Source organism: Lissotriton helveticus, chromosome 6 (genome assembly GCF_964261635.1).
Source record: "Lissotriton helveticus chromosome 6, aLisHel1.1, whole genome shotgun sequence".
NCBI classification, from domain to species: Eukaryota; Metazoa; Chordata; class Amphibia; order Caudata; family Salamandridae; genus Lissotriton; species Lissotriton helveticus.
The window spans coordinates 576870142-576896630 of NC_136067.1; the positions used below are offsets into that span (position 1 = coordinate 576870142).

At 45.7% G+C, this 26489-nt stretch overlaps 1 protein-coding gene across 1 annotated transcript in view; it reads right to left on the reverse strand.

The window, feature by feature from the left end:
• LMBRD1 (LMBR1 domain containing 1) overlaps window positions 1-26489 on the reverse strand; it is an 890221-nt gene that overhangs the window by 618410 nt on the left and 245322 nt on the right. Inside the window, exon 5 of the mRNA XM_078648011.1 lies at window positions 3641-3708. Within this exon, the coding sequence (XP_078504137.1) occupies window positions 3641-3708 (68 nt within the window). The remainder of the gene's footprint in view (window positions 1-3640; window positions 3709-26489) is intronic.

Sequence of the window (26489 nt, forward strand, 5' to 3'; positions counted from 1 at the left end):
GTCAAATGATGAATTACTTGCTCATCTCAAAGAGTTAATCAAAATCTATAGACAATTGGTCCAATACGTCATGCAGACTTTCACAGTTCAACCACCATTTGTTATTCCACAACAAACCTCTCACCAGGGGAATACATTAAAAATCACTCCACAGACTTTACAGTCAGTCATGGGTAAAATGCCCACAAAACGTGCAAAAATTACATTCCGATAGCTCCCCAAAAAACTCAGATCGAAGCAGCATTTCCTAATACTAGCCCTTAAGAGACACACAGAATTCTAACAATCTGTTTACCAATGGGGATCACACCACATCTGGAAGACTGCACGACTTGGGGCACGGTCTTTGCTGCAATCTACACTAAAACACATGGTGTTCCGTCTATGGTGGTAATACCTGATTTTCTGAAACAGATTCAAAATGAATACGGAGCGGAACCTGCACTAAATATAGGTATGAAATTACTGAAAAATTTCGACCAGGTCTCAACAATAATATTATCTAATATTAAAGGAGAAGCAGCATCAGTGGCGTTCTGCCAAAAATTAAAGGAATTTGATGTAACAGAACAACCACAAGAATTACCCAGAATAATTGAAAAACCCTATGAAGAATTAGGCAGAAACAGTTTGGGTGGGAAACCAGTTAAACCACAACTGTCTGAAAGTCCTGAAAAGGACTCTTTTAAACACAATCCTACCTCTTCTAAAAAGAAGTGGGATAATAGCAAACAGCATTCCAAAGAGAAGCGTTCTCATTCCTGAGGGAGGTCTCCTTAAAAGGAGCTCTCTGAAAGGTCGTAGAACCTCAGGAATAGGGATAATGTGAGAAAACCTGACAGGTATCAAGATACTGATACATGTTCCTCTCGTACCTTTCAGATATCGTCACAGACATCCGAAAGAAGAGGACGGTCAGACAACAAAGAAGAACGCGGAAGTCCAAAGACTATCAACACGTTCAGAAAAACAAACCAAAACCTCAATTCTCCAAGAAGAAGGTAGCAGGTCTGAAGATCAGACATGCCGAGAATATTGAGAACACAACTCAAGAACGGAGAATGGGCTCAGACAATGCTGGACAGGGCAGCAGAAGTAACAATAGCTCGCCAGAACCTGAAGGAACTTCTGGAGACAGTGGACTTGAATGAAGACATTCAAGTTGAGACTGCAGATACTAGGGTTAGTTCGCCACATAGGTTATATGAAATAACACTCCGATGGAGGGAGACATACCAAGAAAAGCGAAAGCACTCTTTTGGGAGTGACTTTCAAAAGGTTATGACATACTTCTAGCAGAAAAGGACTGGCCACCAGAATTTGTCAGGGAGTGCCCACATGCCGTAAACATCATTATGCCAGCCTTCTCCAACCATGTTCCAGTACATTTAAAATATACTTATGCCAGGAAATGGGCAGTTGCCCAAGTCCCAGCATTATACAAAAATCATGTAGGATGGGATGAGGACTCACCTCACCATACAGTCCAGTTAAAAAATAAACCAACTGCACAAAGGCAGTATCCAATTAAGCAAGAAGATAAAAAACAGTTCAGGGAGATCTTAGATCAACTTGAATACCAAGGGGTGACTGAAACATGCACCTCATCAATGAACAATCCCTTGTTTCCTGTCTCCAAGCCAGACAATACATATCGTCTAATTTTGGATTACAGACACCTAAACTCTTGTTGTAAAACATTTGCAGTGCAAAATGCACATAGTACAGCATTAATGAATAACAGTGTGCGTAAAAAATATAAAACCACATGGTTTCTTTTGTCAAAACATTGCACCTGAAAGTAGATATTTGACCGCTTTCTCAATAATGGGGACCCAGCATCAATTTTGTCGACTCCCACTGGGACTCTAGAATAGCCCTGGGTTATTCTCAGCGAGGGTAACAGAGTTACTACAAACTTATGATGACGAGGCATTGTCATATGTCGATGACATCTATCTGACAGACGATGACCTGGCTTTCTGTTGGTTCTTTCTGTACTTCTCTTGCCTTTCTGCACTTTTCTTCCCTCTTTCTACACATTTGTTACTCTTTCTGCACCTCTCTTGCATCTTTCTGTGCTTCTCTTGCTTCTTTCTGTGCCTTTTTTTCCTCTTTCTGTACATGTCTTACCTATGTAGGCATATTTAGGAATTAGCACAGAAAAACTACAGGTTTTAGGGACGTTATAGTTACGCTGACAATTCACTCGTACAAAACCAGAGAAATTCAGCCGTTATAGTTAGCTGAGCTAACTATAACTCGCGCCCTTGCAATGCACTGCTGATGACTTCACATATTACATCACTCATGACATGGTCAGCGAGATCACTCATGACATCACTGATGACATCTCAAATTACATATTAGTCCAGCACACATTTTTTAGCATTCGCTCCCCTACTATCACGACTAATGGGACAAACTGAACTACATAAGAGGCAGCAGACTACTATGCACCTCTTACCTGGTAAAATAAACACACTCAGCCAGATGTGGCAGGGGAAAGAATTGGAATCTTTTAATGACTGGGCTGTGGAGGTTTGGGGCAATACACTAGAGTGCTAACACACTTTTAGATATTGACAGTTTAATAAACAGGTTGAGTGTTTAAAACCCTCTTCTCGGGTAGGAAGCTACTTAGCAACGATTTCTTTTAGTTGTATGACTGTTATGTTTGCCACTCAGTTACTCACCCATTTTTCTGTTCAACCAATTTATTATTTTCCTTCCCTCCCAGTTCCTTCGGCTCCACTAGTTAGAGAAAAGCAAGGTTATCTCTTTATTCATGGTTCTTGCTAAACATACTTTGTGCCTACTTCCAACATTTGAAGGCATCCAGGTCGGTATAAGGGCTAGTGGTGGTCTCATCCTCCCTGGAGTGTCACAAAGTCCACTGGTGCTAGGTTACCAAACGCTTCAGACAACGCTCCTGAAACGCCTTGGGAGTCATTGAGCGACAGTCAGGTCAGGCCTTGGAGTCATGGCTTGGCTCCAGGCATCAGAGGCAAACCACGTGGAGGTCTGTCACAGACATCTGTATGTGACAAGAACCACAGGGTTGAAACCTTACAGGCTTTTAAGGTATATCCTTATATGCACACTGGGAGCAAAAGGTCAAAAAGACATAAAAAAAATAGTCCACAAATTGGACTGAGGTAGCTCTCTCTGGACCTACGCTGATGGTGCTGAAAAAAAAGAACTGATGTCAGCGAACTGGGGGCCCACATGTCACATATATAGGTACCCCACATGTCACAGCCAGGCCACACAAAGACGAAGCAAAGCTGATCACCACCTCCTACTGGTGTGCAGAGGTACTGCTTGAAAATTCCCAGATCCAGTTAAAACCTGGGGAATATTCTAAAGTAAGGAATCTGTCTGCAGAAATCTCTATCACTTACCTGTTTTTGAGTAATATGTACATGACTCGTACTTAAACTTGTGAGGCCTTTTTGCTTGATGTGCTGATAAAGACCTCAAGGGTTATGCATGCACACCTTTCCATGCCAATGTCAGGCTTTTGTGCCTTTCTCTTACCCTTTATTCCACATGAGTCTCTACTAAGTGTTTTTCCGAGCAGAACATCTTTCTGGAGAGTTTCACTGGAAAAACGTTAATAAGGTCTATATATACTTACCCAATCACAAGAAGACCCGAACAAACCACCATGAATCCAAACGTGTACTTTAATGCATTTTTAATTTGCTGTTTGGAGAAATAAAGAAAAAGGTCAATAGAATGTTTTTCTCCCAAGTAATTATTGCAAACAAGATTTAGGTACATTCTCATTAATAAATAATCAATTTTTACAATGATAGCAAGTAGAGAGTTAGACATGAACAATAATAATAGATTTTGACAGCAGAGCAAATCACAGCCCAACTAATCCATAATAACACGTTGAACCTTAAGGCGAAAAAACTGAGCTCATTTAGGAATCCAATGACGTTCCCAACTGAATTAACAATATTGGGTGTCTCTCATCCTATTCTCATCTCTGCACTACTTTATCGAGTTACTCTACTGGAAAGTATTTAGACTCAATAACAGAAAAGGATCCTCTCTAAGAAAGCAGAGGCCAAAACATATTAGACTCGAGTACCGGTATGAGATTGAAGCATGATCTACTGTGAAGATGCACACACCGCAGCTATCTCACTAAATGTTCTGGAAAATGGGCTTCCATGTTCTTTTTAGGGGGGCCTAATAGACCCCACCCCAAGTTTAATTGCAAGTATCTTTGCAAAAGGCCTCCTGCACTGTACAGGTGCAAAGGTTCATTGGAACATAGCACTGCTGTCTGATCTGAGCTAGTTTTGAGTGACTGTATCCCTAGCTTGACCTGAGACTTGGCAAAGGCCAGTACTGCACTGCCATGAAACCAAATACCACTGAAATGAAATTCATTCCCATTCGGTTAGGCCTTAGAGAGTCAGCAGAACTGCTCTTGCCCCACTCAAAAGATCCAGAGAAATACAAAGTGTAGTGGGGCTATCTTGTGGCCTGAAAATTCTGTACCTAACTCGTGGTTGGTTCATGCAAGGGCAATGTTCTATCATGAAGACGCATGGCTGGGAACTAGGAATGCCCTCCATACAAATGAGGGAACCCACCTCAGAGAACGAGTAGGTGTTAAAACAGCTTCTGCCCAGTCAGTGTTACAGTACCCTTTTATGATACCTGAAAGCACTGAAAGGAAAAAGAATACACAGTTTTTCTCATCTGTCTACATTGAAAGTGTATCATTCAAAGTTGTGCCCACTGTCCGTTTCCATAATGCACAGAAAAGCACACTGGAACCCTGTATATTGCCCACTGTAAAAATTGGAGTGTTAGTTGATGGGGTGAGTACCCACCTTAAGTAAGAACTACCAAATGTGTCAGGATAAACCACTAAAGTCAGTAAATAAACCTGAGCTCAACCCCCAGGTAGTTATGGCACAGAGCAGAGAGGTTTAACTTCAACGCAATGTGTACAGTAGTTATGCAGTACCAGACAGTAATAAAAACCTCGAACTATTTTTGAAAAATATTGTAAGTGTTCATTAATAAAATGGCACCAAAACAACAACAAGCATTTACAATGCAATGGTTTCGCCTTTGGAAAAGTTAGAGCTATTGGCATTGTAAATGACAATTTTTGTATTTATGTGTTGGTTTTGAAAACAGATAAATAAATGGCATTGTCATTTACATTGCCATTAGCTTAATCTCTCGCAAATGTGAGACCTGTTGTACCCTACGGACGAGCTCAGCAGACACCAATTACTACCACACACACACCCCCAGAGCCACACACACACCCACCCAGAGCCAGCCACAAACACCCAGAGCCACACACACACACACACCCACACACCCAGAGCCATGCACACACACACACACACACACACCCAGAGCCACACACACACACACACACACCCAGAGCCACACACACACACACACCCAGAGACACACACACACACACCAACCCAGAGCCACACACACACCCACCCAGAGCCACACACACACACACCCACCCAGAGCCACACAGACACACCCACCCAGAGCCACACACACCCACCCAGAGCCACACACACCCACCCAGAGCCACACACACACCCAGACAGCACCATACATACATCTTAAAAGTACACAATCCGTTGTGTGTCGGGGCCGATGCCCCGCACACCGCCCTACTGTACACACGCTAACATGTGCTGCATCAATGCCCACAGAAGAGTGCCACAGCCCAGCCACCGCCCTGCATCTCTGGCGCTGCACAGATAAACAACTGTTGATATATGTGATACCAATGCAGCAAACCCGGCTGCCGTATCATTAGAGACAGGCACGCATCCTTTTATCATCATCCTGCTACTATAATGCTTCCTATAAATGACTTTCATGTGCCAATGCCGTTCCCACATTTCACATCTCTACCAGGACAGGTCCCACCAACAGGGTCTATACCCCAAAAGCTTTACTGTCATCTTTATGATATTGACAAAATGGGTGCCAAACAGAAGGTGGGTGGCATTAATCTATGTAAGCATTTGGAGACAAGTCAGCCTGCACTATGAGTCATTGTGATGCAGAAAGAAGCAGGCAAACTCTTCCTGATGTTCATGTTATAACCATCCAGTGCTTAATTTGAATAATAACAATTACTCGAATGTACATTTTTGTGGGGTGGGTGGGACGGAGCGGCTTTAATCCGCAAAATCACACAGCTCAACCCCCGCTGTCAGACGGGAAAGACAAAATACATGTGCCAGAAATCCGATCCCGGGTCACTAACTATGTAGCACATTTGTTCAACAAATAGACATGTTTTCTCTTTTAAAAGCGTGGGGCGCACTAGACTCTTGTCACAACTGGGGGTTGTGAAGTGTCAGACGATGCGCTGAAATGTGAACTTTTCCTGTTCTGGTGCTTTACTTCTGTCACGTGAAACACACGAACCACTGATAATGGACCTTGATGCTGTAGGCGTAGGGTGTTGGGCTGGAGTACCGCTAAAACCCTACACCACAGATTCCCAAACTCCTCCTATAATGGTCTGAATTAAGACTAAGAAATATGTGTCCAGGCCTCCAGCTCGCACTGTGATGCACGATCAAATCCTTAAGTATAGTTTGCAACCATTGCTGCACGTGCTCCTGGGCAGAGTGCATGAAGCCCCTCCCTGTTTAGGAGGGAGACTTGAGACTTTGGACTTTGTAAGCATGTTTTCATGACAGAGCTCTCCAAATCGTACTACTATAGCTCTTGCCTGGTCTCTCCGAGACCCATCTGTCTTCTCTGTAATCAATCCTACATTCAGGGCAAAAAGAGAAGCCCATATCTCACGTATTCTGGTCACTGTTCGCTGCATGCCCATTGAAACCAGGCCCATATACAAGGCGGCCCTACACACATTCACACCTCACTACCGAGTGGAGAAACCTAAGCTGTCTGGAGGCCCCAGGCCATCGCGATATACAGAAGTCCTGGTGCTCCACCCTCCAACCCTTAGCAAAGGCTCACGGTCTAATCCTTCCCAGGAAATGGGACAAAAATATGACACCCCTCACCTACATACCACCGCCCCACCGGCGATCTTCAAAACTGAGTTTAAAACCCTAGACATTTCCCCTAAATGTCCCCTTAGTTAGCCTTTCCAATTGAAATGTGCTCTCACATCTAATATCCTCAGAGAACCTCTCCTACGTCCGTTTTATTTGAACCAGTTGATCACCTGCTCGCTGCTCCTACCTACGTCCTCGAACTGTAATTTTATGGCTTATTAACGATCTGCTATTTTGAATCTTATGTAACGATTTACTGTAAAGCGCCCCAGTACCTCTGATGAATGCCCGCGCTATTTAAAAATGTGAGAATACATAAATAAATAAATAAAATAAATAAAACTCTGTCCCTCTTGTGAACACACTTTACTAGAATGGATTGCCTGTGGTAAATGTACTCCTCCACCTCTCTTTAAACACCTCCCCTTTCAGGGGCGCCCAAAGTTTGCGTGTGTGCATTTATCGGATGAGGGGGTCTGCACAAAAAAAATCTGCAAAGACGCCCAGCCAGACATGGCTCATTAGGGCTTCCGAGAAAGACGCTGCTTCGGTTTTTGGCTGCTACTGATTGCGAGAGTCCGTAGTCCGGCCTCCTCCGTCCCCTGGCGCTATCGAACCCGTGCCAGGAAACGGCTTACTGGGGCAGAACAAAAGCTCTCCTATTTGACTCCCCAAGAATCAGAGGGTAAACGAGGGGGCGGGGTAGTGAATACCTTACTTAAGACGTCTGGATCTCAAGCCCTAGCGCCCCCGCATTACAGTACACATGCCACGTGTGATCGTTGACGAACCTGTTTCTCCGCCTGCATCATTAAGTCAAATGCAAATTGCAAGCGTGTGGCTTAGTCAGGCAGAATAATGCATTAAGCAGGTTAACAGAAAACAACACAGTACTGAACACACACATCAGACAGCTGCATGTCTGTCAATAGTTCGCTAAGTGTACGCTTAGATTGGCACGTCATATAGGGTACAAAGATATGCGCATTGGAAGAATTAGCAGAAACTTTAGAACTTCGTGCACAAGATATTCGGTGTTTTAACTCGGAGCAAACATTTCACCATCTTTGTTCCCACTCAATTAGGAGCCAGCAAACTGGCCGATTGGATTACCCAGGGCGATTCATCAATTGCCCCTCCACCTTTCAGCGGGCACTCGCCAGTTTTGCTTCAAAACTTAACGAGAGAAGCTAACATGTCACTGAATCCTCGGCGCAAGCTGACTGAAGCACGTCGGGACACAGAGAGGATTAAATAAAAACAAGCACATGGCCTGCATTTCCTGTGGGCGGTTAAAGAGAAGAAATACGATGGACTGTTCTGAGTGTCTACCCAGCCTCGACTCAGCACCCAGCAGACAGGGCAGGGGATCGCATTTCAGTGACATGTGGTGGAAACAAAAGGACGGTGCACTGCACGATTCTTGTGCAATGTTTCGGCGCAGGCTAGTTCCAAACAGCTGTGACTCACTGAAAGCATGCCCGGCACGGCGACTGAAAGAATATTACAATCTGCTGTCCCTGTTATGCTTTGCCACTGATGTTTACTCCTAAGCAATAGCTCGGAGTCTCCAGTATTCACGACCTAATGTGGGCGGATTCAGTAGGCACACGGACAGCGGGAGGGGGGCGGAACTCCGCCCACCGCCCGATGACGATGCAAAAAGGGTGGAGAGGGAAAAAATCTCGGGAACGCCCACGAATCTGGTCCGGCCTTGACGGACAGATCCGGCTTCCAATGGCTAGCCTCCATTTATGGAGCTAGCCAATGGAAGAAGGGGCGGATTCAAGTCCCCCATACTGCAAAACAAAAGATTTCTCCTGGGTGGAGCTAGGAGCTCCGGCACCAGGCGAAACCTAAAAATCCAATAAGGGAAACTAAAGTTGTCAAATGTTTCAATAGAAAGCTCTAAGCGCCAACTGCATTTATCGGGTCACGCTTGACTGGCACCTAGGCACAAGTGAAGGCAGTCAGTGACGGAGCATGGCTGGTTACAGAAACCAGGTTCAAACCAGTCAAAAGTTTTCCCTTCAGTCTTAGTCTTGGAAATGGAAGTCAAAAATCCTCAGCAGGCAAGGCAGCATGCAGTTGCCAAACAGGGCTCCACAATGTCAGACAGCTGTTGAACGAGGTCTAGGAGAAGTCTTTGACTTTGACAGGAAAGCTCTGAGCAGGAGAAATTTGAGTTTTGCACCCGAGGTAGGTCCCTCACCAAACAGGTACTTTTGGTGCCTTCGCCTGGTGATTTAGTCACTTTTTCTGGAGCTCTGATTCTTCCAGTGGAGCTGTAGCCAAATACTAAGAATATTCCACCAGGCCAGATACCGTCTCTGCTAGGTCCCGCTGAATCTAATTTGCTGCTGTGGAAAAGCTTTAAGAAGGAGCAACCTGAATTTTTGGCCTAGTGGCAACTCTCCTTTGTGGGATCGGCTTGGCAGGTTGGTCGCAGTCCTCTTCCGTTTCTGGCAGCCATAACGTTTCTAAGTCCCAGGTTTCAGGAGAATATAGGAGGAGTACACTTTGACACAAGCCAAGGATCCAGGACCTAGGAGGAGTACTTAGAGGATCACGAATCACTTCAGCAGAGGCCATCAGCAGAGTGCAAGGCAGGTTCAGTTGGAACTGGTCAGTTGATCAGTTGCAGGTAAAGGCCTATTGCGGCTTGTTGGGTCCCTGTAACTTGTCGAAAGATCAGCCTTATGACCCTTGAAGCCTGTATGTTTGTCCTGGGTGCATGAGGGAGAGTAGGATAGTCTTCTATGCTCGTCTGAAGACGCAGACAGCAGGTTCAGTCCACTTCTGTTCTTCCACAGGTCCCCAAATTGTTGGGAGGAGGGTACTGATCTGGGGTTGGGTTTGATTCGTGCAGCATAGGACCGAGGTGTGGCCTTGAGGACTCGCGCCGCCCTGCTCTGCTGCTCTGCAGCTATGGTGCGGCCCCCGTCTGCGCTTCCTGGGGGCCGCTCAACTTCGCCTGAATCTGATCCTGTCCCCACCGGATGAGCGGCAGCGACACCCCCGGAAATCTGGATGCCGTGCGGGCGGCGCGCAGGAGAGTTTAACAGCAGCCGGCCTGGGTGCAACGTCATCAGCCGGACGCAGCTTAGTGGGAGGAGCACGGAGGGCTCCCTGCTGCCCTGAACTTCTTTTAACTGGCACTGGCCCCTGTATTAACTGCCGCACAGCTGAGTGCTGCTTACTGCCTGCGGACTCCCTGTGGTGACGGCGCCGGAAGCTGAGGCGGTCGCTTGTGCATAGACTATAACTCCTGGCTGCTCCACATCCTGTGTCGGGTGTCCTGATGCCCGTGGTACGGGTACATTCAGACGACTGCCCCCTCATCATCTGCCAGGTATGAGCTCTGGTGCGTGGCTGTGAAGATCCCCGTGGTTGCCGCGCTTGGTGCACGCCACACTCATCGTTGTTCCCCGGCCTCCCTGGGTGACTGTCTGCGCCTACTGCTTACTGCCTGACTGCAGTGCTCAGTTGCTGGGACATATTTTGGGGACTTGCCCTCCGCTGGTAGCCGTGGCACCGCAGAGTCAAAGTCACCGCCACAGGGTGATATTACTACCAGCACTCTGTGTACACTCAGGACACAACTATCTAGACCTCTTGTGACTCTAGGGTCGTGCTGTGGCCCTGCACCTGCCTCTCTGAAGGGCGTGCTGCTGTGCCTGGTGATCTCTGGCTGGCAAAGCAAAACAGGCCGGTTGGAAGTTGGTTCCATACGTAGGCGGCGGTGGATAGCTGATTGGATCCCTCCTTGAGCCCGGCTCCAATTGAAGCACCAAAGAGGACATGGCAAGCCGCCGCGGTGGCCGCAATGCGCTCCAGGCGAAGCTGGAAAAATATGCCTGGCAGAAGGGGCAGGTAGACGCACAAACCTGTCCCACAGAAGCAAAGAGCCCACCAGAACCAATGTTGCAGGATATCCTGGCGCCCATCACCACGGTGCGTACATCCCTAGAGGGCCGGATTGACACTGTCGTGACGGAGGTCTCCCTGATTAGGGCGGACATGCGCAAGACGAACAAGCCTCTCTGAGGTGGAATCAACTACCAAAGCTCTGGTGACCGACTCATCTGCTTAAGCGGCAGATGGCGGACCTGCAGGCCAACCAGGAACTGCTAACGCACCAGCTCGACGACTATGAGGGCTGTATGCGCCGCAACAACGTGCACATTTTGGGAGGGCCTGAACGGGCGGAGGGACAGGCGGCTGATCTCTACGTTGAGACTTGTGCTACAACACCTCCAGCCTAAGGGATTATCCAACTATTTTTCGATTGAAAGGGCGCACAGTATAATGGGTGGCAGGCCATGGCCAGGAGCTCCGTGCCCTCTTCTGGCACGAGAGTTCAACTTCTGAGATTGAGATGTCATACTCCATGCAGCAAGAGTTAGCCCGACAGTCATGACGGACAATAGTATGATTACCTTCTTTCCCGACTTCACCTTGTGGGTGCAGAAGTGACGCCGCAGCTTTCTGGAGGTGAAACGTGCTCTGCGGGAGCAAGAGATAAAGTATGCAATGCAGTTCCCCGCAAGCTGCGCGTCGAAGCGGAGGGGAAAACCTGGTTCTTTTCCAGCCCTGAGGACACATGGGACTGAGAAGCAGAACAACAGGAACCGCCGAGGGACGGGATGACAGCCAGCGTCGAATGAATGTCAAAGACTCACGAAGCCCGATAGCGCTATTGCTGGAGCCTCACCGGGTCAGAGTCAAACGGAGGAGCAGTGAGACCCTGGAACTTTCTTGACTGCGATCCCCCTTGGTGAACTTGTTGTCGTCATTGTACCCTGGGTGCTGCGCCTGCCATCTGCCGGTTGCCGGTCTCGCCTGATGCGGATGCAGAAGACAACAGAGACTTAACTATGTGTTCAAAATGGGGTGATGGAGGTACTCATTGCCTGGTACTATCTCACAGCTTTACCTCCTCACTTGGGACAAGCTCTGGGGGCATAAGTTTTGTACACGCTGCTGATATGGGGAGTGGGGTTGGTACACGCTCCAACAAGTTTTCTAGGGTGGGCAAAAGGCACTCTGCAAGTTTGGGGGGGCGGGTGTTTTCTTTCCTGCCATGCAGGGAGGGGGTGGAAGGGGGATTTTTGGGGGTGGGGGCTTTCTGTTAGTTTTCTCTTTCCAGTTTTGGGCCTCGAAAGGTGGGGAAAACTCTCATGGCTGAAATACATTAGGAGAACCTGAAAGGCAATGGGGAGAGGCAATTTGTGGAATACTCCAGAAGAAACCTGCTCCGCGATCCCTAGAAAGGCACTTTTAGAGTCCTATAGAGAATAGAAACTGCCCCAGCTTTGGTGGGGGTCCACGCCTGGTTGTTTAACCTTCAGGTTTCTGGAAGTAAAAGCACAATATAGGCTAGAATCAGTGCTGGACGAAATTCAGCCGCTCCTAGAGAAGAAGCTATTCCTCCAATTTAGACATGTGTGGAAAAGTAAATTTTGCCATGTTCTGTGTCCCTACGTGTTCACCATCCTATGTTGTATGTGAATGATTAATATGCATATGTATTCCCCATGTTTGATTAAAGACGCAATTACAGTTGTGTCCATCTCTAGTATGCCAGTTTTCAGTTCTCGTGAAAGCTACGAGTATTAGGCCTATGTAAAGCTACGTTGCCACGTTTCTCAGTGTGCACGTTATTTCATTGTAAAGTCCCCGTTTCTAGGCCTCAAAAGGGCCCGGACACCAGATTCAGCTCCTGTCTCCTGAGCCCTCGCTGAGGAGCGATACAGCCCCCACCTGTATTCCTGACCCTTCACTTACTTCCTGCCTCACAGTGCCCGGCTCGGCCTGGCTCTGCCTGCTAGTCTGCCAAGAGAATGTTATGATTCTAGTTATCAGTCCAGCTCTCCTTCTCTGCATTCCTAAGCTACTGAATCGCATCAATAGTTTCAGTCATCGTCTAGCCTTTACGTCTCCATGTAAGAGAAATACTGTATTAATGGTCATTTAATATTCCTCAACACACACTACATGTAGAATAATGCATGCACTAGTCTTAGAGTCTGTTAGCCTTTACCCCGATAACTTTAAGTTTATATCAACATGTTCTCTAAACATCAGATACTAGATAGTGTTTAGGTACATGTCGTCCTGACTCTCCAGACTTCAGTCTCTGCTCCTAGCGCAGAAGTCATAGCCCCCAGCTTCTCCTAGTAACACGTCATTGTCAGTTTGCGCGCACCACTAGGTTAGAGGTCCCGGCTCCTCAGGTAGCCCCCTCCATGTTTCCGCCCCATTTATGACATATTCTGTTACGTTTACATCACATGTCTATGTACACGCCTCCTGTTACACCTACTTTCACCCTTATCTTTCGCGACTGCTATTGACCACACCCACTGCTCCGCCTATTGTATGTATTGTAATGCAATTGTTTTAGTATATATACTTGTGCACTGTTATTAAATGGTACGCCGATTCCGATCCTGCCCCCGGCAGCGCTGCCATCCTATTCCTGTGCAGGTTGTCCTGTTCCTGTCCTTATGCTGTATTAAACCTGCAAACTCCTACTACCTCGAATCTTGACTCTTATTTATTGAGCTATCTGTTATTACTATGTCCAGTCAAAAATAGATCCGGTATTATTTATTTATATACCACATAATGGCGCCCGAACAGGAACTTGCCCTTTCCCCACGCGCCGGTGAAGCCACGTATGCCCCCTGATCCTCTGCAGCCGTGACGGAACCATACCGGCCATGTGCAGATATTTCTGCTTCAAGTATCCCTCAGGCTCACGGAGGAGACGGAGGTTGCGATCCAGCATCCAGACGAGGCGGTGGAGGAACGCGGCGAGTCCCGACCAGAGCCCAAGCCGAGAGTCCAAGGTCCGAGGTATCCGGAGGCCCACCCGTAACAGAAGTCCGAAGTGTGTCCGTCCGGCGTCGAAGCAGTCCAGTCCAGTCCGAGGCCTTCCGTTCTTGCTGCCCGGTGAGTACCGTTGCTGGGGTAGTATCTAGACAGGGTCAATCTAATTGACTCTGGTCCGTGGGTTTGGTGGTACACAGACCCAACACGAAGCGTCCACTCCGGTGGATGCGGGTCCTGACGTGTCTCTTTATGAGACCGGTAAGTTTCGTACTGTTTCAGCAGTGCATCTAGTCTCTTTTCTAGTCAGTTCTGTTCTCGAGAAAATTCATGTATTCGGTTTCCAGTATTCCAGGTAGTATTTTGTCAGAACTGTTATTTAAAATGTCATTCATGTATTTTAATATCGTGGTATGAAAGTGGTGTAATTATCGTGTTCATTGTGTATTGTATTGTGTCTAGATTACAGTTCAGTCATGCCTTTGTTTTCCAAACTACGTCAGTTAAAAACCAGAAAAGGTCTGTTAGAAGCAGCGGTTCCTGTCCCGCCTAGGGACAGTCCAGGTCATTTTATGTATCAGAAGCATGGCATAAGTGCCATATTGTATCTAGATTTATGGGTAGAGTACACCAAAGAGTTAGAAGAAAAGTATAGATGGCCCGTATCAGGTACGTGGGATGCCGAGTGCATCATGCGAGTAGAAGAAGCATTCTGGAAAAAGAAAGCCAGACAGTCACAGAAAGATGCCATCGAGTTATGGCGCAAAGAATCTCATAAAAGAACCGAAAAAGAAATCAGAAAGTCAGAATTAAGTAGAGAATCCTTAGAACGAGCCCAAGAAAGGGAATTAATCGAGATAGGTGCGCGAGTTAAAACCGAACAGTTAGACAGACAGAGGAATGCCCTCATTAAGGGTATGTATCCTCTTCTTGCCGAGGGCTTGCCAAAAGCAACCCCGGAGGCATCCAGCAATTTTCCGCCACCCTTAGTTCCGATCAAGTTACGTCACAAACCGACCGCAGCTGATATTTTTATTTCGTCCTATTTGGACGACACAGTCCCAGAATATGCAAATCCTGTTCCACCAGCTCCTGTAAATAATGTAAATCCTGCTCCTCCTGTCACCGGGGCACCTCTTGCAGTACCTGCTACGGTACCCCCGGTCCAGCCCGTAGTACAAATCCCCGCCACATCAGCCACTCTGCCAGCACGAAGAGTATCAGTCGATGATTCCAGTATAGGGGCCGCAGGAGGAGGTCCTCCTGGCACCCCGCCGCCAAGTAGACGTCTAGGAACAGTCGAGTTACATGAACGTGCGTTACAGCGTACGCCCAAATATAAGTCCGTTGCAGAAATCAGGCGAGCTCTTACTGAATGCGGTTATGATCCAGTTCCAGGCGAGGATAGTATGGTTCTATATTCCATACGTATAAGACAGGTGTCCGAGTATTTGGTCACCCTACCGAACATGAAAGAAGATTTAGACAGAATATATCGTTTCATCCGTACAGGGGATGATCCAGAAAGTATTGGTGAAGCCATGTCTCAAAGGAAAGCTGAGATCCAGCTCATGTTATTAAAGTTTCTGATCAATTGTTTAATACGGGAACAAGATTCCCCGACTAAAGATCCGGTCGAAATGAAAGTTCTGACAAGGTGGAGTGATAATATAGCCGAGGGTAAGCACAGAACTATCAGTAGTATAGAGAGTATGTACAAGAAAATTCGTAAGGAAATAATAAGGTTACACGAACAACGTAAAGCAGCACAAGTAAGCGAGAAAGAGAATGACTCTCCTACAGAAGAGGTAGAGGACGAGAATACCGCCAGAATAGCGTATGTAGGAAAATCTAGATTTCCAGACCGACATCTACACCCAGAACACAAGAAAATCTTTCATCATCCAGCACCAGAACAAGGTTCTCTAGAACAAGCATTTCAAGCTACCGATCACATTTTGAAATCACGAATCGGTTATAGTGAATTAAGTACTATGCATGAACAAGAACTAGTCCGATCAGCCGTCCGATGGATTACTGATTCTACTACTTTTCCAGACGAAATAGTGGCACAAATGTTTCTGAAATTGCCCCCAGCCGAGCAACGACTGGTGGGTATGTATATGATTCAGCACCTCATTACATTATATGAGGGTCAACATTCTGATCCAGGTCCGTTACATGATGTCCTGAACGCGTTACTCCCGTATAGATGGAAAGGTTTAGGTACCGATTTAATTAGTGTCATTCTAGAACAGCGCCATAAATATAGTATGTTTTTGAACCCGCATTTTGTTCATGTCTCACCTCCAGAAAGTAAACCGTTTTACATAGATAGACAGAATCCGTTACGAGAAGTACACCCAGTCAGGACAGCAGATGGTGAAATGCAACGAGTATTTGTTTACACCCCGATTACAAAAATGGAACTCTTAGAGATGAAGAAATTAATTCCTTGTCATGACAAAGATCCAGCAGGGTTCCACCGAGAATTAAAGGACATGCTCCGTATGGGAGAATATACGTATCCAGATATTATTAAAATGTTAAAAGTCCTGTTGCCTGCGGGCATATATGAGAAACTCAAGGAAAAAGAATGGGAGGTGGGAGAGAAAAAGATTGATTGGGCAGTTCTAGAAGCTGAAGATAAGATACGAGTACCAGGTACCGGTCTTGGAGAGAAATGTAAAGAATTACCAGAACTGTTAATACAAGTTTTGCCCAGATTGTTAGCCACTAAAAAGGAAGACTGGGATGCAATCTCAGCCTGTAAACAGAAACAAGATGAAGACACTAGTGATTTTTATTCTAGATTTGAAAAATGTTTTATTATAAACAGTGGATTGAAGACGAGTAGCGAGTCATACCCTCATCTTTTTGTTACTAAATTAGTCGAGAATTCAAGTCCACAAGTTAAGAATCGAGTTTTGAAAGTCGAAGGTACATGGCAAGCTAGTACCCCGTCCCAGATGTTACAGATGCTCCAGTATCATCAGAATAGAATCAGAGAAGAGCAAGAACACGAGAGAAAACGTATGAAAGACACGAAAATGAAAGTACTAGTTGCACAGTCTATTCCTCAAGACAGTCAGAAGAGGGGTCCGAATCAAGCCAGTCATCCTGCAGTTCCCGTTAAAGGGATATGCAATTATTGTAAACAGCCAGGTCATTTCATAAACGAGTGTGCAGTTCTGAAACATAATATAGCCACTGGTAAAACTAAAGAAAGACCACGTCCGCCTAGACAAGAACAAGTTTCACAGACTTCTCAGCCACAGAATGCACAACAGACAGTTCCAGCACCGCAGCCTATTGCTGCAACACAGCATGTTACACAGCAGATGTACCAGTATGCTCAGACAGAGTATCCAGAGTACCAACAGTACTCATGAAACAGCCTAGAGAGGGAGGTAGGCTTGCCTCTCATCGAGATTCCTGTAGATCAAGAGGGTCCCTATGTTCATAGTCAAGTATTAGGGAAAGACAGAAAGTTTCTGATTGATACAGGGGCAAGTAGGACTACCATAAGTCACGCCGAAGTTCCAGGGGCTCCGCTCTCAGGCTCTAGAAATGTTTCCCTTGGATTTTCAGGAAAGCCTATTGTAAACGAGATTTCAAAGCCAGTTACTCTAGAAGTAGGTCCATTGTCCCGCACTACTGATCTATTACTTACGAAGTCATGTCCAGAAAATCTGTTAGGCATTAAGACACTGAAAGAATTAGGTGCAGTCATATGTTGTTCCCCCGAGGGAATACGTTTGTTTTTACGTGACTTCGAGGGTCACTATGTATTACGAGATTTTGATCCGAGATTGTCTAATGTTCCGCAGCATCTATGGGCGCAAGGTCCAACTGATGTTGGTTTTATGCAAATCACACCCCATCGTGTGACTCTCAAGCCAGGTATAGTCCTGCCACGAATCAGACAGTATAGATTGCCACCTGAGGCTGTAGCAGCCTTATCCAAAATTATTGACGAGCTCATGGCTCAAGGAGTAGTTGTAGAAACTGACTCCAATGTATGTAATTCTCCGATCATTCCAGTCATGAAACGTACTGATCCAAATGCACCCCCAGTATATCGATTAGTGATTGATCTTCGAGAACTCAATAAATGTATCATTCCCCAGTATCCAGTTGTTCCAGATATTTCTTCCCTATTGACAGCCATTGATTCCGAAGCCTCATTTTTCACAGTCATAGACCTCAAGAACGCGTTTTTCAGTGTCCCCATTCATCCAGACAGCCAGTACCTTTTCGGTTTTTGTTTAAATGGAAGGAGCTATAAATTCACACGAGCTCCTCAAGGTTTCACAGAAAGTCCTAGTATTTATAGTCAAGCACTTAAGAGACAACTAGACAACATTCACATACCAGCTGACACTGCCCTGCTCCAGTATGTCGATGATCTACTGATCACAGCCCGTTCTGAACGTGCTTGCGAGCGAGCATCACTTACAGTCTTGTATTTCCTTGCCGAGATGGGGCACAAGGTGTCTCCTTCGAAGCTTCAATTCTGTGTCCAGCAAGTGATCTACTTAGGCCACTTACTGTCCAAGTGGGGTAGGCAGTTGACACCCGACCGTATCCAGTTAATAGCGAGTCTTCCTCAGCCCAAGACCCAGAAGGAGGTACGTGCTTTTATCGGCCTTACTTCTTATTGCAGACAATGGATTCCTCAGTATGCATTTCTAGCCAAACCACTGATACAGTTAACGACACAGGAGGCAACCGTATCGACTGTCCTCCCTTGGACATCTGAACATACACTTAGTTTCAATGAGTTAAAGAAAGCTTTATGCCAAGCTCCTGTTCTAGCTACACCGAACTACAGTAAGCCTTTTACACTTTTTGTTACAGAACGTGATGGTACAGCATTATCTGTTCTCACACAAGATCAAGCAGGTCAATACAAGCCCTGTGCTTATTTTTCGAGCACCTTAGATCCAGTAGCCCAGGCTCTGCCTGCGTGCCTCAAGTCAGTTGCAGCCACAGCACTAGCTATCAGACAAAGTGATTCCATAGTATTAGGACATTCCTTGACAGTACAAGTTCCACACTCTGTGGAAGTTCTTTTAAACCGAACACAGACTCAGCACTTGACAATTGCACGTTTAACAGGTTATGAACTGACACTGTTCCAGCCACACATAGAAATCAGACGCTGCAACGTTCTAAATCCCGCTACACTGTTACCGTCAGTTAATTCGAATCCTGCCACACATGACTGTGTGGAAGCAGTTAACACTATGACTAAGCCAAGACAAGATCTAACAGATATTCCATTACCAGATCCCGACCTGACACTTTATGTGGATGGTTCATGTATGAGAACAAGTACAGGAGAACTAGTAGCCGCGTATGCAGTGACTACTGACACTGAAGTTATAGAAACACACCGTATTGACGCCCTGTCTGCTCAAGCAGCAGAGCTAGTTGCTCTGACCCAAGCCTGCATACACGCCAAGAACCTGAAAGTTAATGTTTACACAGATTCACGCTACGCATTCGGAGTTGTACACGACTTCGGAGTGCTCTGGCAGGAGAGAGGTTTCATGACTTCTCATGGAACCAAGATTCAGCATGGTCTCCTTATTCAAGCCCTGTTAGATGCCATACATTTACCGACATCTATTGCTATCATGAAATGCAAAGCACATACGAAAGTTACAGACATTATTTCCCAAGGTAATTATCTAGCAGATCGCACAGCCAAGCTTACAGCACAGACTCCAGACATGTCAGTTAATCCGACACAGACACATACTCCAGAACAGACTACTTGTATGACAGTTAAGGACCCCACTCAAGATGTCATAGATATCCAGTTACATGCTACTCCCGAAGAAATCAAGAAATGGTCCGAACAAGGAGGGGTCCAGACAGATCAGGGATGGGTGACGAAGGGAAGAGCCACATGGTTTCTCCCCGACTCTATGGTTCAAGTCATTATCAATACCGCACATAGTCCAGCACACTTAGGAGAAAAAGCCATGTTAGACAGTATCCAGAACATTTGGTTTAACAAGCATTTACGAGCTGCAGCCAAGCAGAAAGTCCGTACCTGTATGATATGTTGCCAGTTTAATCCAGGTAAAAGTGTCCCGGTGGAACAAGGTGGTTTCCAGCCCCCTGACCACCCTTTTGAAGTCCTCCAGATGGATTATATTCAGATGGAGCGATGTCGAGGTTTCAAGTATGTCCTTGTAGTTGTATGCGCTTTGTCCAGGTGGACAGAAGCATATCCAGTCCCAGATTACACAGCCGCGACCACTGCCAAGCAGTTGGTTCGTGAGTTCTTCCCCCGTTACGGACTCCCTAGGGTTGTATATTCTGATAACGGCCAGCCATTCTCATCTGAACTGATGAAACACGTTTCCCTGTTGTTAGGGTACCAGTGGAAGTTCCATTGTGTACGCCATCCTGAAGCAGCCGGTCTAGTAGAGAGACATAACCAGACCCTGAAAATCCGCATTGCTAAAGTCTGTCAAGAAAAAGGTGTAGACTGGCTAGTAGCCCTGCCAGTCGCTCTGTTTTATATGCGCATGGTCGCACATTCCAGATCAGGTCTGTCCCCGTACGAAGTCGTTTTTGGCCGCCCCCCTAATATGTGGGGTACACCTAGACCTCGAAGTATTACAGATGTTTCAAGTAATATGCTGACAGATTACCTAGCTTCCTTGATGTCTGCCCTACACTCTTGTCGTTCACAGGTTGCCGCCGCATTTCCAGACAATACCGAGGTGGCACCGCATGAAATCGTTCCCGGAAATCTGGTTCTTGTAAGGAACTTTGATCGTTCAAGTCCGCTGGAGCCCCGCTGGAAGGAGCCCAAGCAAGTTCTCCTGGCCACCCGTACTGCCGTCAAGCTGGAAGGCAGGAAGGGCTGGGTACATTTGTCGCATGTAAAGAAGTTTTATGGACTAAAGACTGTTTCCAAGAACATTTCCGAGGATTTTAAAGACTGCCAAAGTACTATTCTCAAGGACTGTCCCGCAAATGACATTGATACGAAACCCTCCCTGTTAGAGAAAACTCCGCAGCAGGAGTATAAGTTAAAATTAAGGTCTAGTAAAATAAGTCAGCCAGTTTGATTGTCTAAGTCCTCCCCTAGGTGAAACGGTTAGACCGGTTTCTGACATGTATAAAATAGACCCCCATAGAGAGAGAGTTAGTGAGAACTCTAAAAGTTGCATTATTATTTTATGTTTTTTGCTATATCTCAGCCTTATGATTACCTGCATAAGTTATGCATTGTATTTATATTTTCCAGTTTCTCATGTAAATAAGTCTTCTAATACTACAGTAGAGCATACGTTTAGTGATCTGCCTCCTCATGAACTATCTTATCGTCTTGCTATGCGAAATAATTCCTTTATCCGCATGTTACATTATTCACACCAGACCAGCAATGCCACTAATTGTTGGGTGTGTGGTCGACTTCCCCCTTTTCAGACACCGAAGGGAGTTCTGCCACTCTTTCCTTATCCATTTTCACATAACGGTTCATGTGGAGCATGGTCCACGTTAACGTCGTCCCCAAATGATATGTCCTTTCTGAACAGTACATGTTTTCCAGACAAGCAAGGTCTTCCCCACAGAACAGGGTTAGATCTAGAAAATGAAGTTTATAATTTGGGTAATTATTCTTCGAATTTTATGGTCCTGAATGTTCAGTCTGATACTACTCCAGACTTACCTGCTATGTCAGTACTACCAGTCAAAGGCGAATTATGTGTCAGAAAGAATGGTTCCGTACATGTAGGACATAGTGATTGTACTACTATTGTCAAGTATAGTGACAGTGGGAAATCTATTTTCAAAGCTTCACGTCATTCTTATTTTGTTTGTGGTCAGACCGCATATGTTCGTCTGCCCCTCGATTGGGAGGGAACCTGTTACATTGCCTTCCTACTGCCACCAGTTTTTCTAGCCCCACCTGACTATCATAGGAATTCCCACCTAGTACATACTAGACACAAGAGAGACCTCCCGATTGTCGATTATACTGAAACTGCTCTAGAGCAATACATAGATATCAATAAAGGTGTCTTCCCCTACTTAGGTACTGTCGTGAATAGTAAACTGATACGTAGATTAACCAGAACACTTGAAGCAGTAGTGATTGAGACTACCTCCGCTCTAAGTAACTTAACCGAAGAGCAATCTTTTATGAGAATTGTCGTGCTCCAGAATAGTCTCGTCCTTGACGTCATACTGGCCGATAGGGGCGGGGCATGTAGAGTCATCGGATCTAGTTGCTGCATTTTTATTCCTAATAACGCGCCGTCTGTTTATTCAGCTATAACCAGACTCCATAAAATTGCCCATCTGTTACACCAAAATCCAGGCACCTGGACATGGTCCGGTTGGTTCTGGAATATAATTTCCGCCTGGGGATGGAAAGTGTTGTCCTTTCTAGGTATTGCAGTAGCGATCATATTCAGTTGCTGCCTCTGTATACAATGTGGCCCTGCGATTTGCGGCATTTGTGCTACCTCTTGTATTCCTAGTCCCAAGTCCCGTTCTAAATCCAGTTCCAAGAAAATTCGAGACGAGCAAATGATACTGTATGAAATAATAGATGGTATCATGAATATTGATGTTTCCTGATGGAAACGTAGTGACAAGGAGGGAATGTGGAAAAGTAAATTTTGCCATGTTCTGTGTCCCTACGTGTTCCCCATCCTATGTTGTATGTGCATGATTAATATGCATATGTATTCCCCATGTTTGATTAAAGACGCAATTACAGTTGTGTCCATCTCTAGTATGCCAGTTTTCAGTTCTCGTGAAAGCTACGAGTATTAGGCCTATGTAAAGCTACGTTGCCACGTTTCTCAGTGTGCACGTTATTTCATTGTAAAGTCCCCGTTTCTAGGCCTCAAAAGGGCCCGGACACCAGATTCAGCTCCTGTCTCCTGAGCCCTCGCTGAGGAGCGATACAGCCCCCACCTGTATTCCTGACCCTTCACTTACTTCCTGCCTCACAGTGCCCGGCTCGGCCTGGCTCTGCCTGCTAGTCTGCCAAGAGAATGTTATGATTCTAGTTATCAGTCCAGCTCTCCTTCTCTGCATTCCTAAGCTACTGAATCGCATCAATAGTTTCAGTCATCATCTAGCCTTTACGTCTCCATGTAAGAGAAATACTGTATTAATGGTCATTTAATATTCCTCAACACACACTACATGTAGAATAATGCATGCACTAGTCTTAGAGTCTGTTAGCCTTTACCCCGATAACTTTTAGTTTATATCAACATGTTCTCTAAACATCAGATACTAGATAGTGTTTAGGTACATGTCGTCCTGACTCTCCAGACTTCAGTCTCTGCTCCTAGCGCAGAAGTCATAGCCCCCAGCTTCTCCTAGTAACACGTCATTGTCAGTTTGCGCGCACCACTAGGTTAGAGGTCCCGGCTCCTCAGGTAGCCCCCTCCATGTTTCCGCCCCATTTATGACATATTCTGTTACGTTTACATCACATGTCTATGTACACGCCTCCTGTTACATCTACTTTCACCCTTATCTTTCGCGACTGCTATTGACCACACCCACTGCTCCGCCTATTGTATGTATTGTAATGCAATTGTTTTAGTATATATACTTGTGCACTGTTATTAAATGGTACGCCGATTCCGATCCTGCCCCCGGCAGCGCTGCCATCCTATTCCTGTGCAGGTTGTCCTGTTCCTGTCCTTATGCTGTATTAAACCTGCAAACTCCTACTACCTCGAATCTTGACTCTTATTTATTGAGCTATCTGTTATTACTATGTCCAGTCAAAAATAGATCCGGTATTATTTATTTATATACCACACATGGGTTGCTCCAGCTTAGTTAATTTACTAATAAGTGGGTGGACGCTCCCAGTCCAGTTTGCCCAGTGTGTAAGAACGCAGACAAAACTGAAATTAATGTGTTATTTTTCTGCCAAGGTTATAGGAGGGCAAGGTCCCGTTGGCTGTCACAGTTATGTAGGAACCTGGGGTCCAGACATTGTCATGAGGTGTTCAGGCTATTTAAGTATGATACCAATATGCCCATTGTGTTTTCCATTTTGAGCTTTTTAGTCTCGCAGAGCTAACTTAAAGAAGAGCTTATTGGCCTGTCCAGTCGAGTACTACTTATCATGCTGAACAGGTCTCGTACTTTTTCTTTCTTTTAATGAATGAAATCAAATGACGTTCTCTACGTTCAGTACTATTTTAATCATCAAGTGCTTCACGAATTGCTGCTCGTTTTAAGTTGTCCCTTTTTAAACCAAATGTTGGAAATAGCTTGGCTTTTTTTTTTCCTGTAAAAGCATCAGCCCCTGCTTCATTTGAGTCCTACCTGGTTTGCATGGCCCCAATCCCAAGCAACAACGTTATTGTAGCTGAAGCTATGCAGATGCACTTTCTCTCTCTCAGGAACTGTAAGCCAAGTCGGCTTCTAGTGGCACGACGACACAGACATGGGATACTATCCCGGAAATTAGTAAAAGCTTCCGTCTTAAAAATGATCCGACTCACCACTGACGCCCCAGCACACAAATGTCTGGGCATCTTTAACAGTCGTTGACCCACAGTCCAAGTCCTGAAGAAAACCCTAGAATTACTTTTGTTTGAAACGCGTCGACAACTGGGCAAAGGCCAATCAACTCGTTTGGGGGTACTGGATGGGAATCTATTCAAAGAAATGTTATTCCCAGTCGATATACGATCCCCTGAAAGAACTGTACAGTCCTTTGCCCAAAACACAGGCAGGATCGTTGGAATTGTTAAGGCTCCACCTGTGATATCTATACAGCAAATATGGACTGTTTTTTTGCAGGACATACATAGGACATTAATAACTGTATTGATGCTCATGTTTTTTTATATAGGTCACATTTATGTGTATTTGTTGTAATGTCGAAGGTGTTATGTCAATAAGTATGGAATACTGAATAAGGTGTTGTCTATTTCATGACATTAATTAATGTTTTTTATTTATATGTGTAAAAATAAGTTGCAAATGATATGAACTAAATCACATGAACTTAGAATGGTTATCTAAGTGCATCCATGAGTAATTTCGAATAACCTGTTCAGTCATTATTTTGTTGTACAATATTGTTGTGGTCCTGCCTTGCCTCCTATATGTGTTAGAAAATACGCCTTACCCGGTCCATGCTTCCTTTTTCAAGCAGATCGCTCAGGAGCTCCGAACTCTGCTATGGCAGGGAGGGGCGCCCCGAATAGCATTGAATAAATGACAAAGGGGAGTCTATGATGGTGGATTGAAGGTAACGGATGTTAGACTGTACTACTAGGCCTCCCAGTTGGTAGTAATCAATTATTGGGTTTATGTGGTGAGGCATTAGAGACAATGAATACCTAAACATAGAAACAAGAAGAGGAATATCCAGAATTTTACGATTGAAAATTCCAGTGGAGATGGTTCTCATGCCTGTTAGATAATTGCTAACTTGAGTCCTGGGTACAGGGATTTTTGGATTGAATTTCACTGAGTGGAGGGCTTTCCCTAACAGTACCCATTGTTCCCTCTAAGCTCCCTTTGCTATTGTTTATGTGGGGAGGGACACGCCAGCTTATAAAAATGGATAGAGAAGCAAGCAATGCCGAACGGAAATCATGATTCGCTTATATTTGCCCGCAGGCCCCATCAAAGATTGCCAGCACACACGACAAGAGTGGTCAAATGCTGGATCAAAGCAAATAAATATTTGGGCTGGCAGAACCGCTTGACAGCAATGACACCGCTATGGGTGGGAGACCAGTCGAAGGAAGTGACCACCGTGGCAGGTTTTTCGGGATGGCGGACTATAGGTATTGAGCACCTTAGGGAAATGTGTGGAGAGGGGCAGCGCCTCTGTCCTTTGAAGACTTGCAGAGTGAATTCGAATTAGCGCCTACCCAGATCTTCCCCTACACAGCTCATGCATGCATTAACTAGACACATAAAACGGGGAGAGACTATCCCCGACTACTCTTCCTCCCCCCCCCCCCCCAGAAGACAGGCTATTGGCAGACCATGTACCCGACAAAGAGACATCCACGATATAAGGGACATCCACGATATACAAAAATAATAATAAATACGCGCCGGACCCCCTGACCTCCCGTAAGACCGCCTGGGATGACGATCTGGGCAATATCGAAGAAGAGGAATGTGTCGAAGCGACACAGAGCCTGAGAGAGATAGCGATCAGATCAAGATTCAGGCTGATACAGCTCAGGCTCCTGACCCGCTCATACTACCTCCGCACGTTACTACATAAAAGGGGAAAAGCGCAGTTGCTGCAATGCATAAAAGACTGCCAGACAGAGGGATCCTTTTTCCATATTCTATGGGAATGCCCAGTCATTAACTTATTCTGGCAGGGAGTGATAATATCGAGGGTGGTGGGGGTGGAGGTGCCCGTGAATGTCAAGTGGCTCTTACTGATGATCAGAGGGGAGGACGACTGGCCCAGACATAAGACTCTGGCTAGCCCTAGAGGCCGGAGTAGCAAAGCGCAACATTGCACGTAGGTGGGGGTCACACATCTCCCCATCGGCGGGCAGAGTGGGAGGCCGACCTTGATTGATGCCAACAAGCAGAAAAAGTCTTATATGA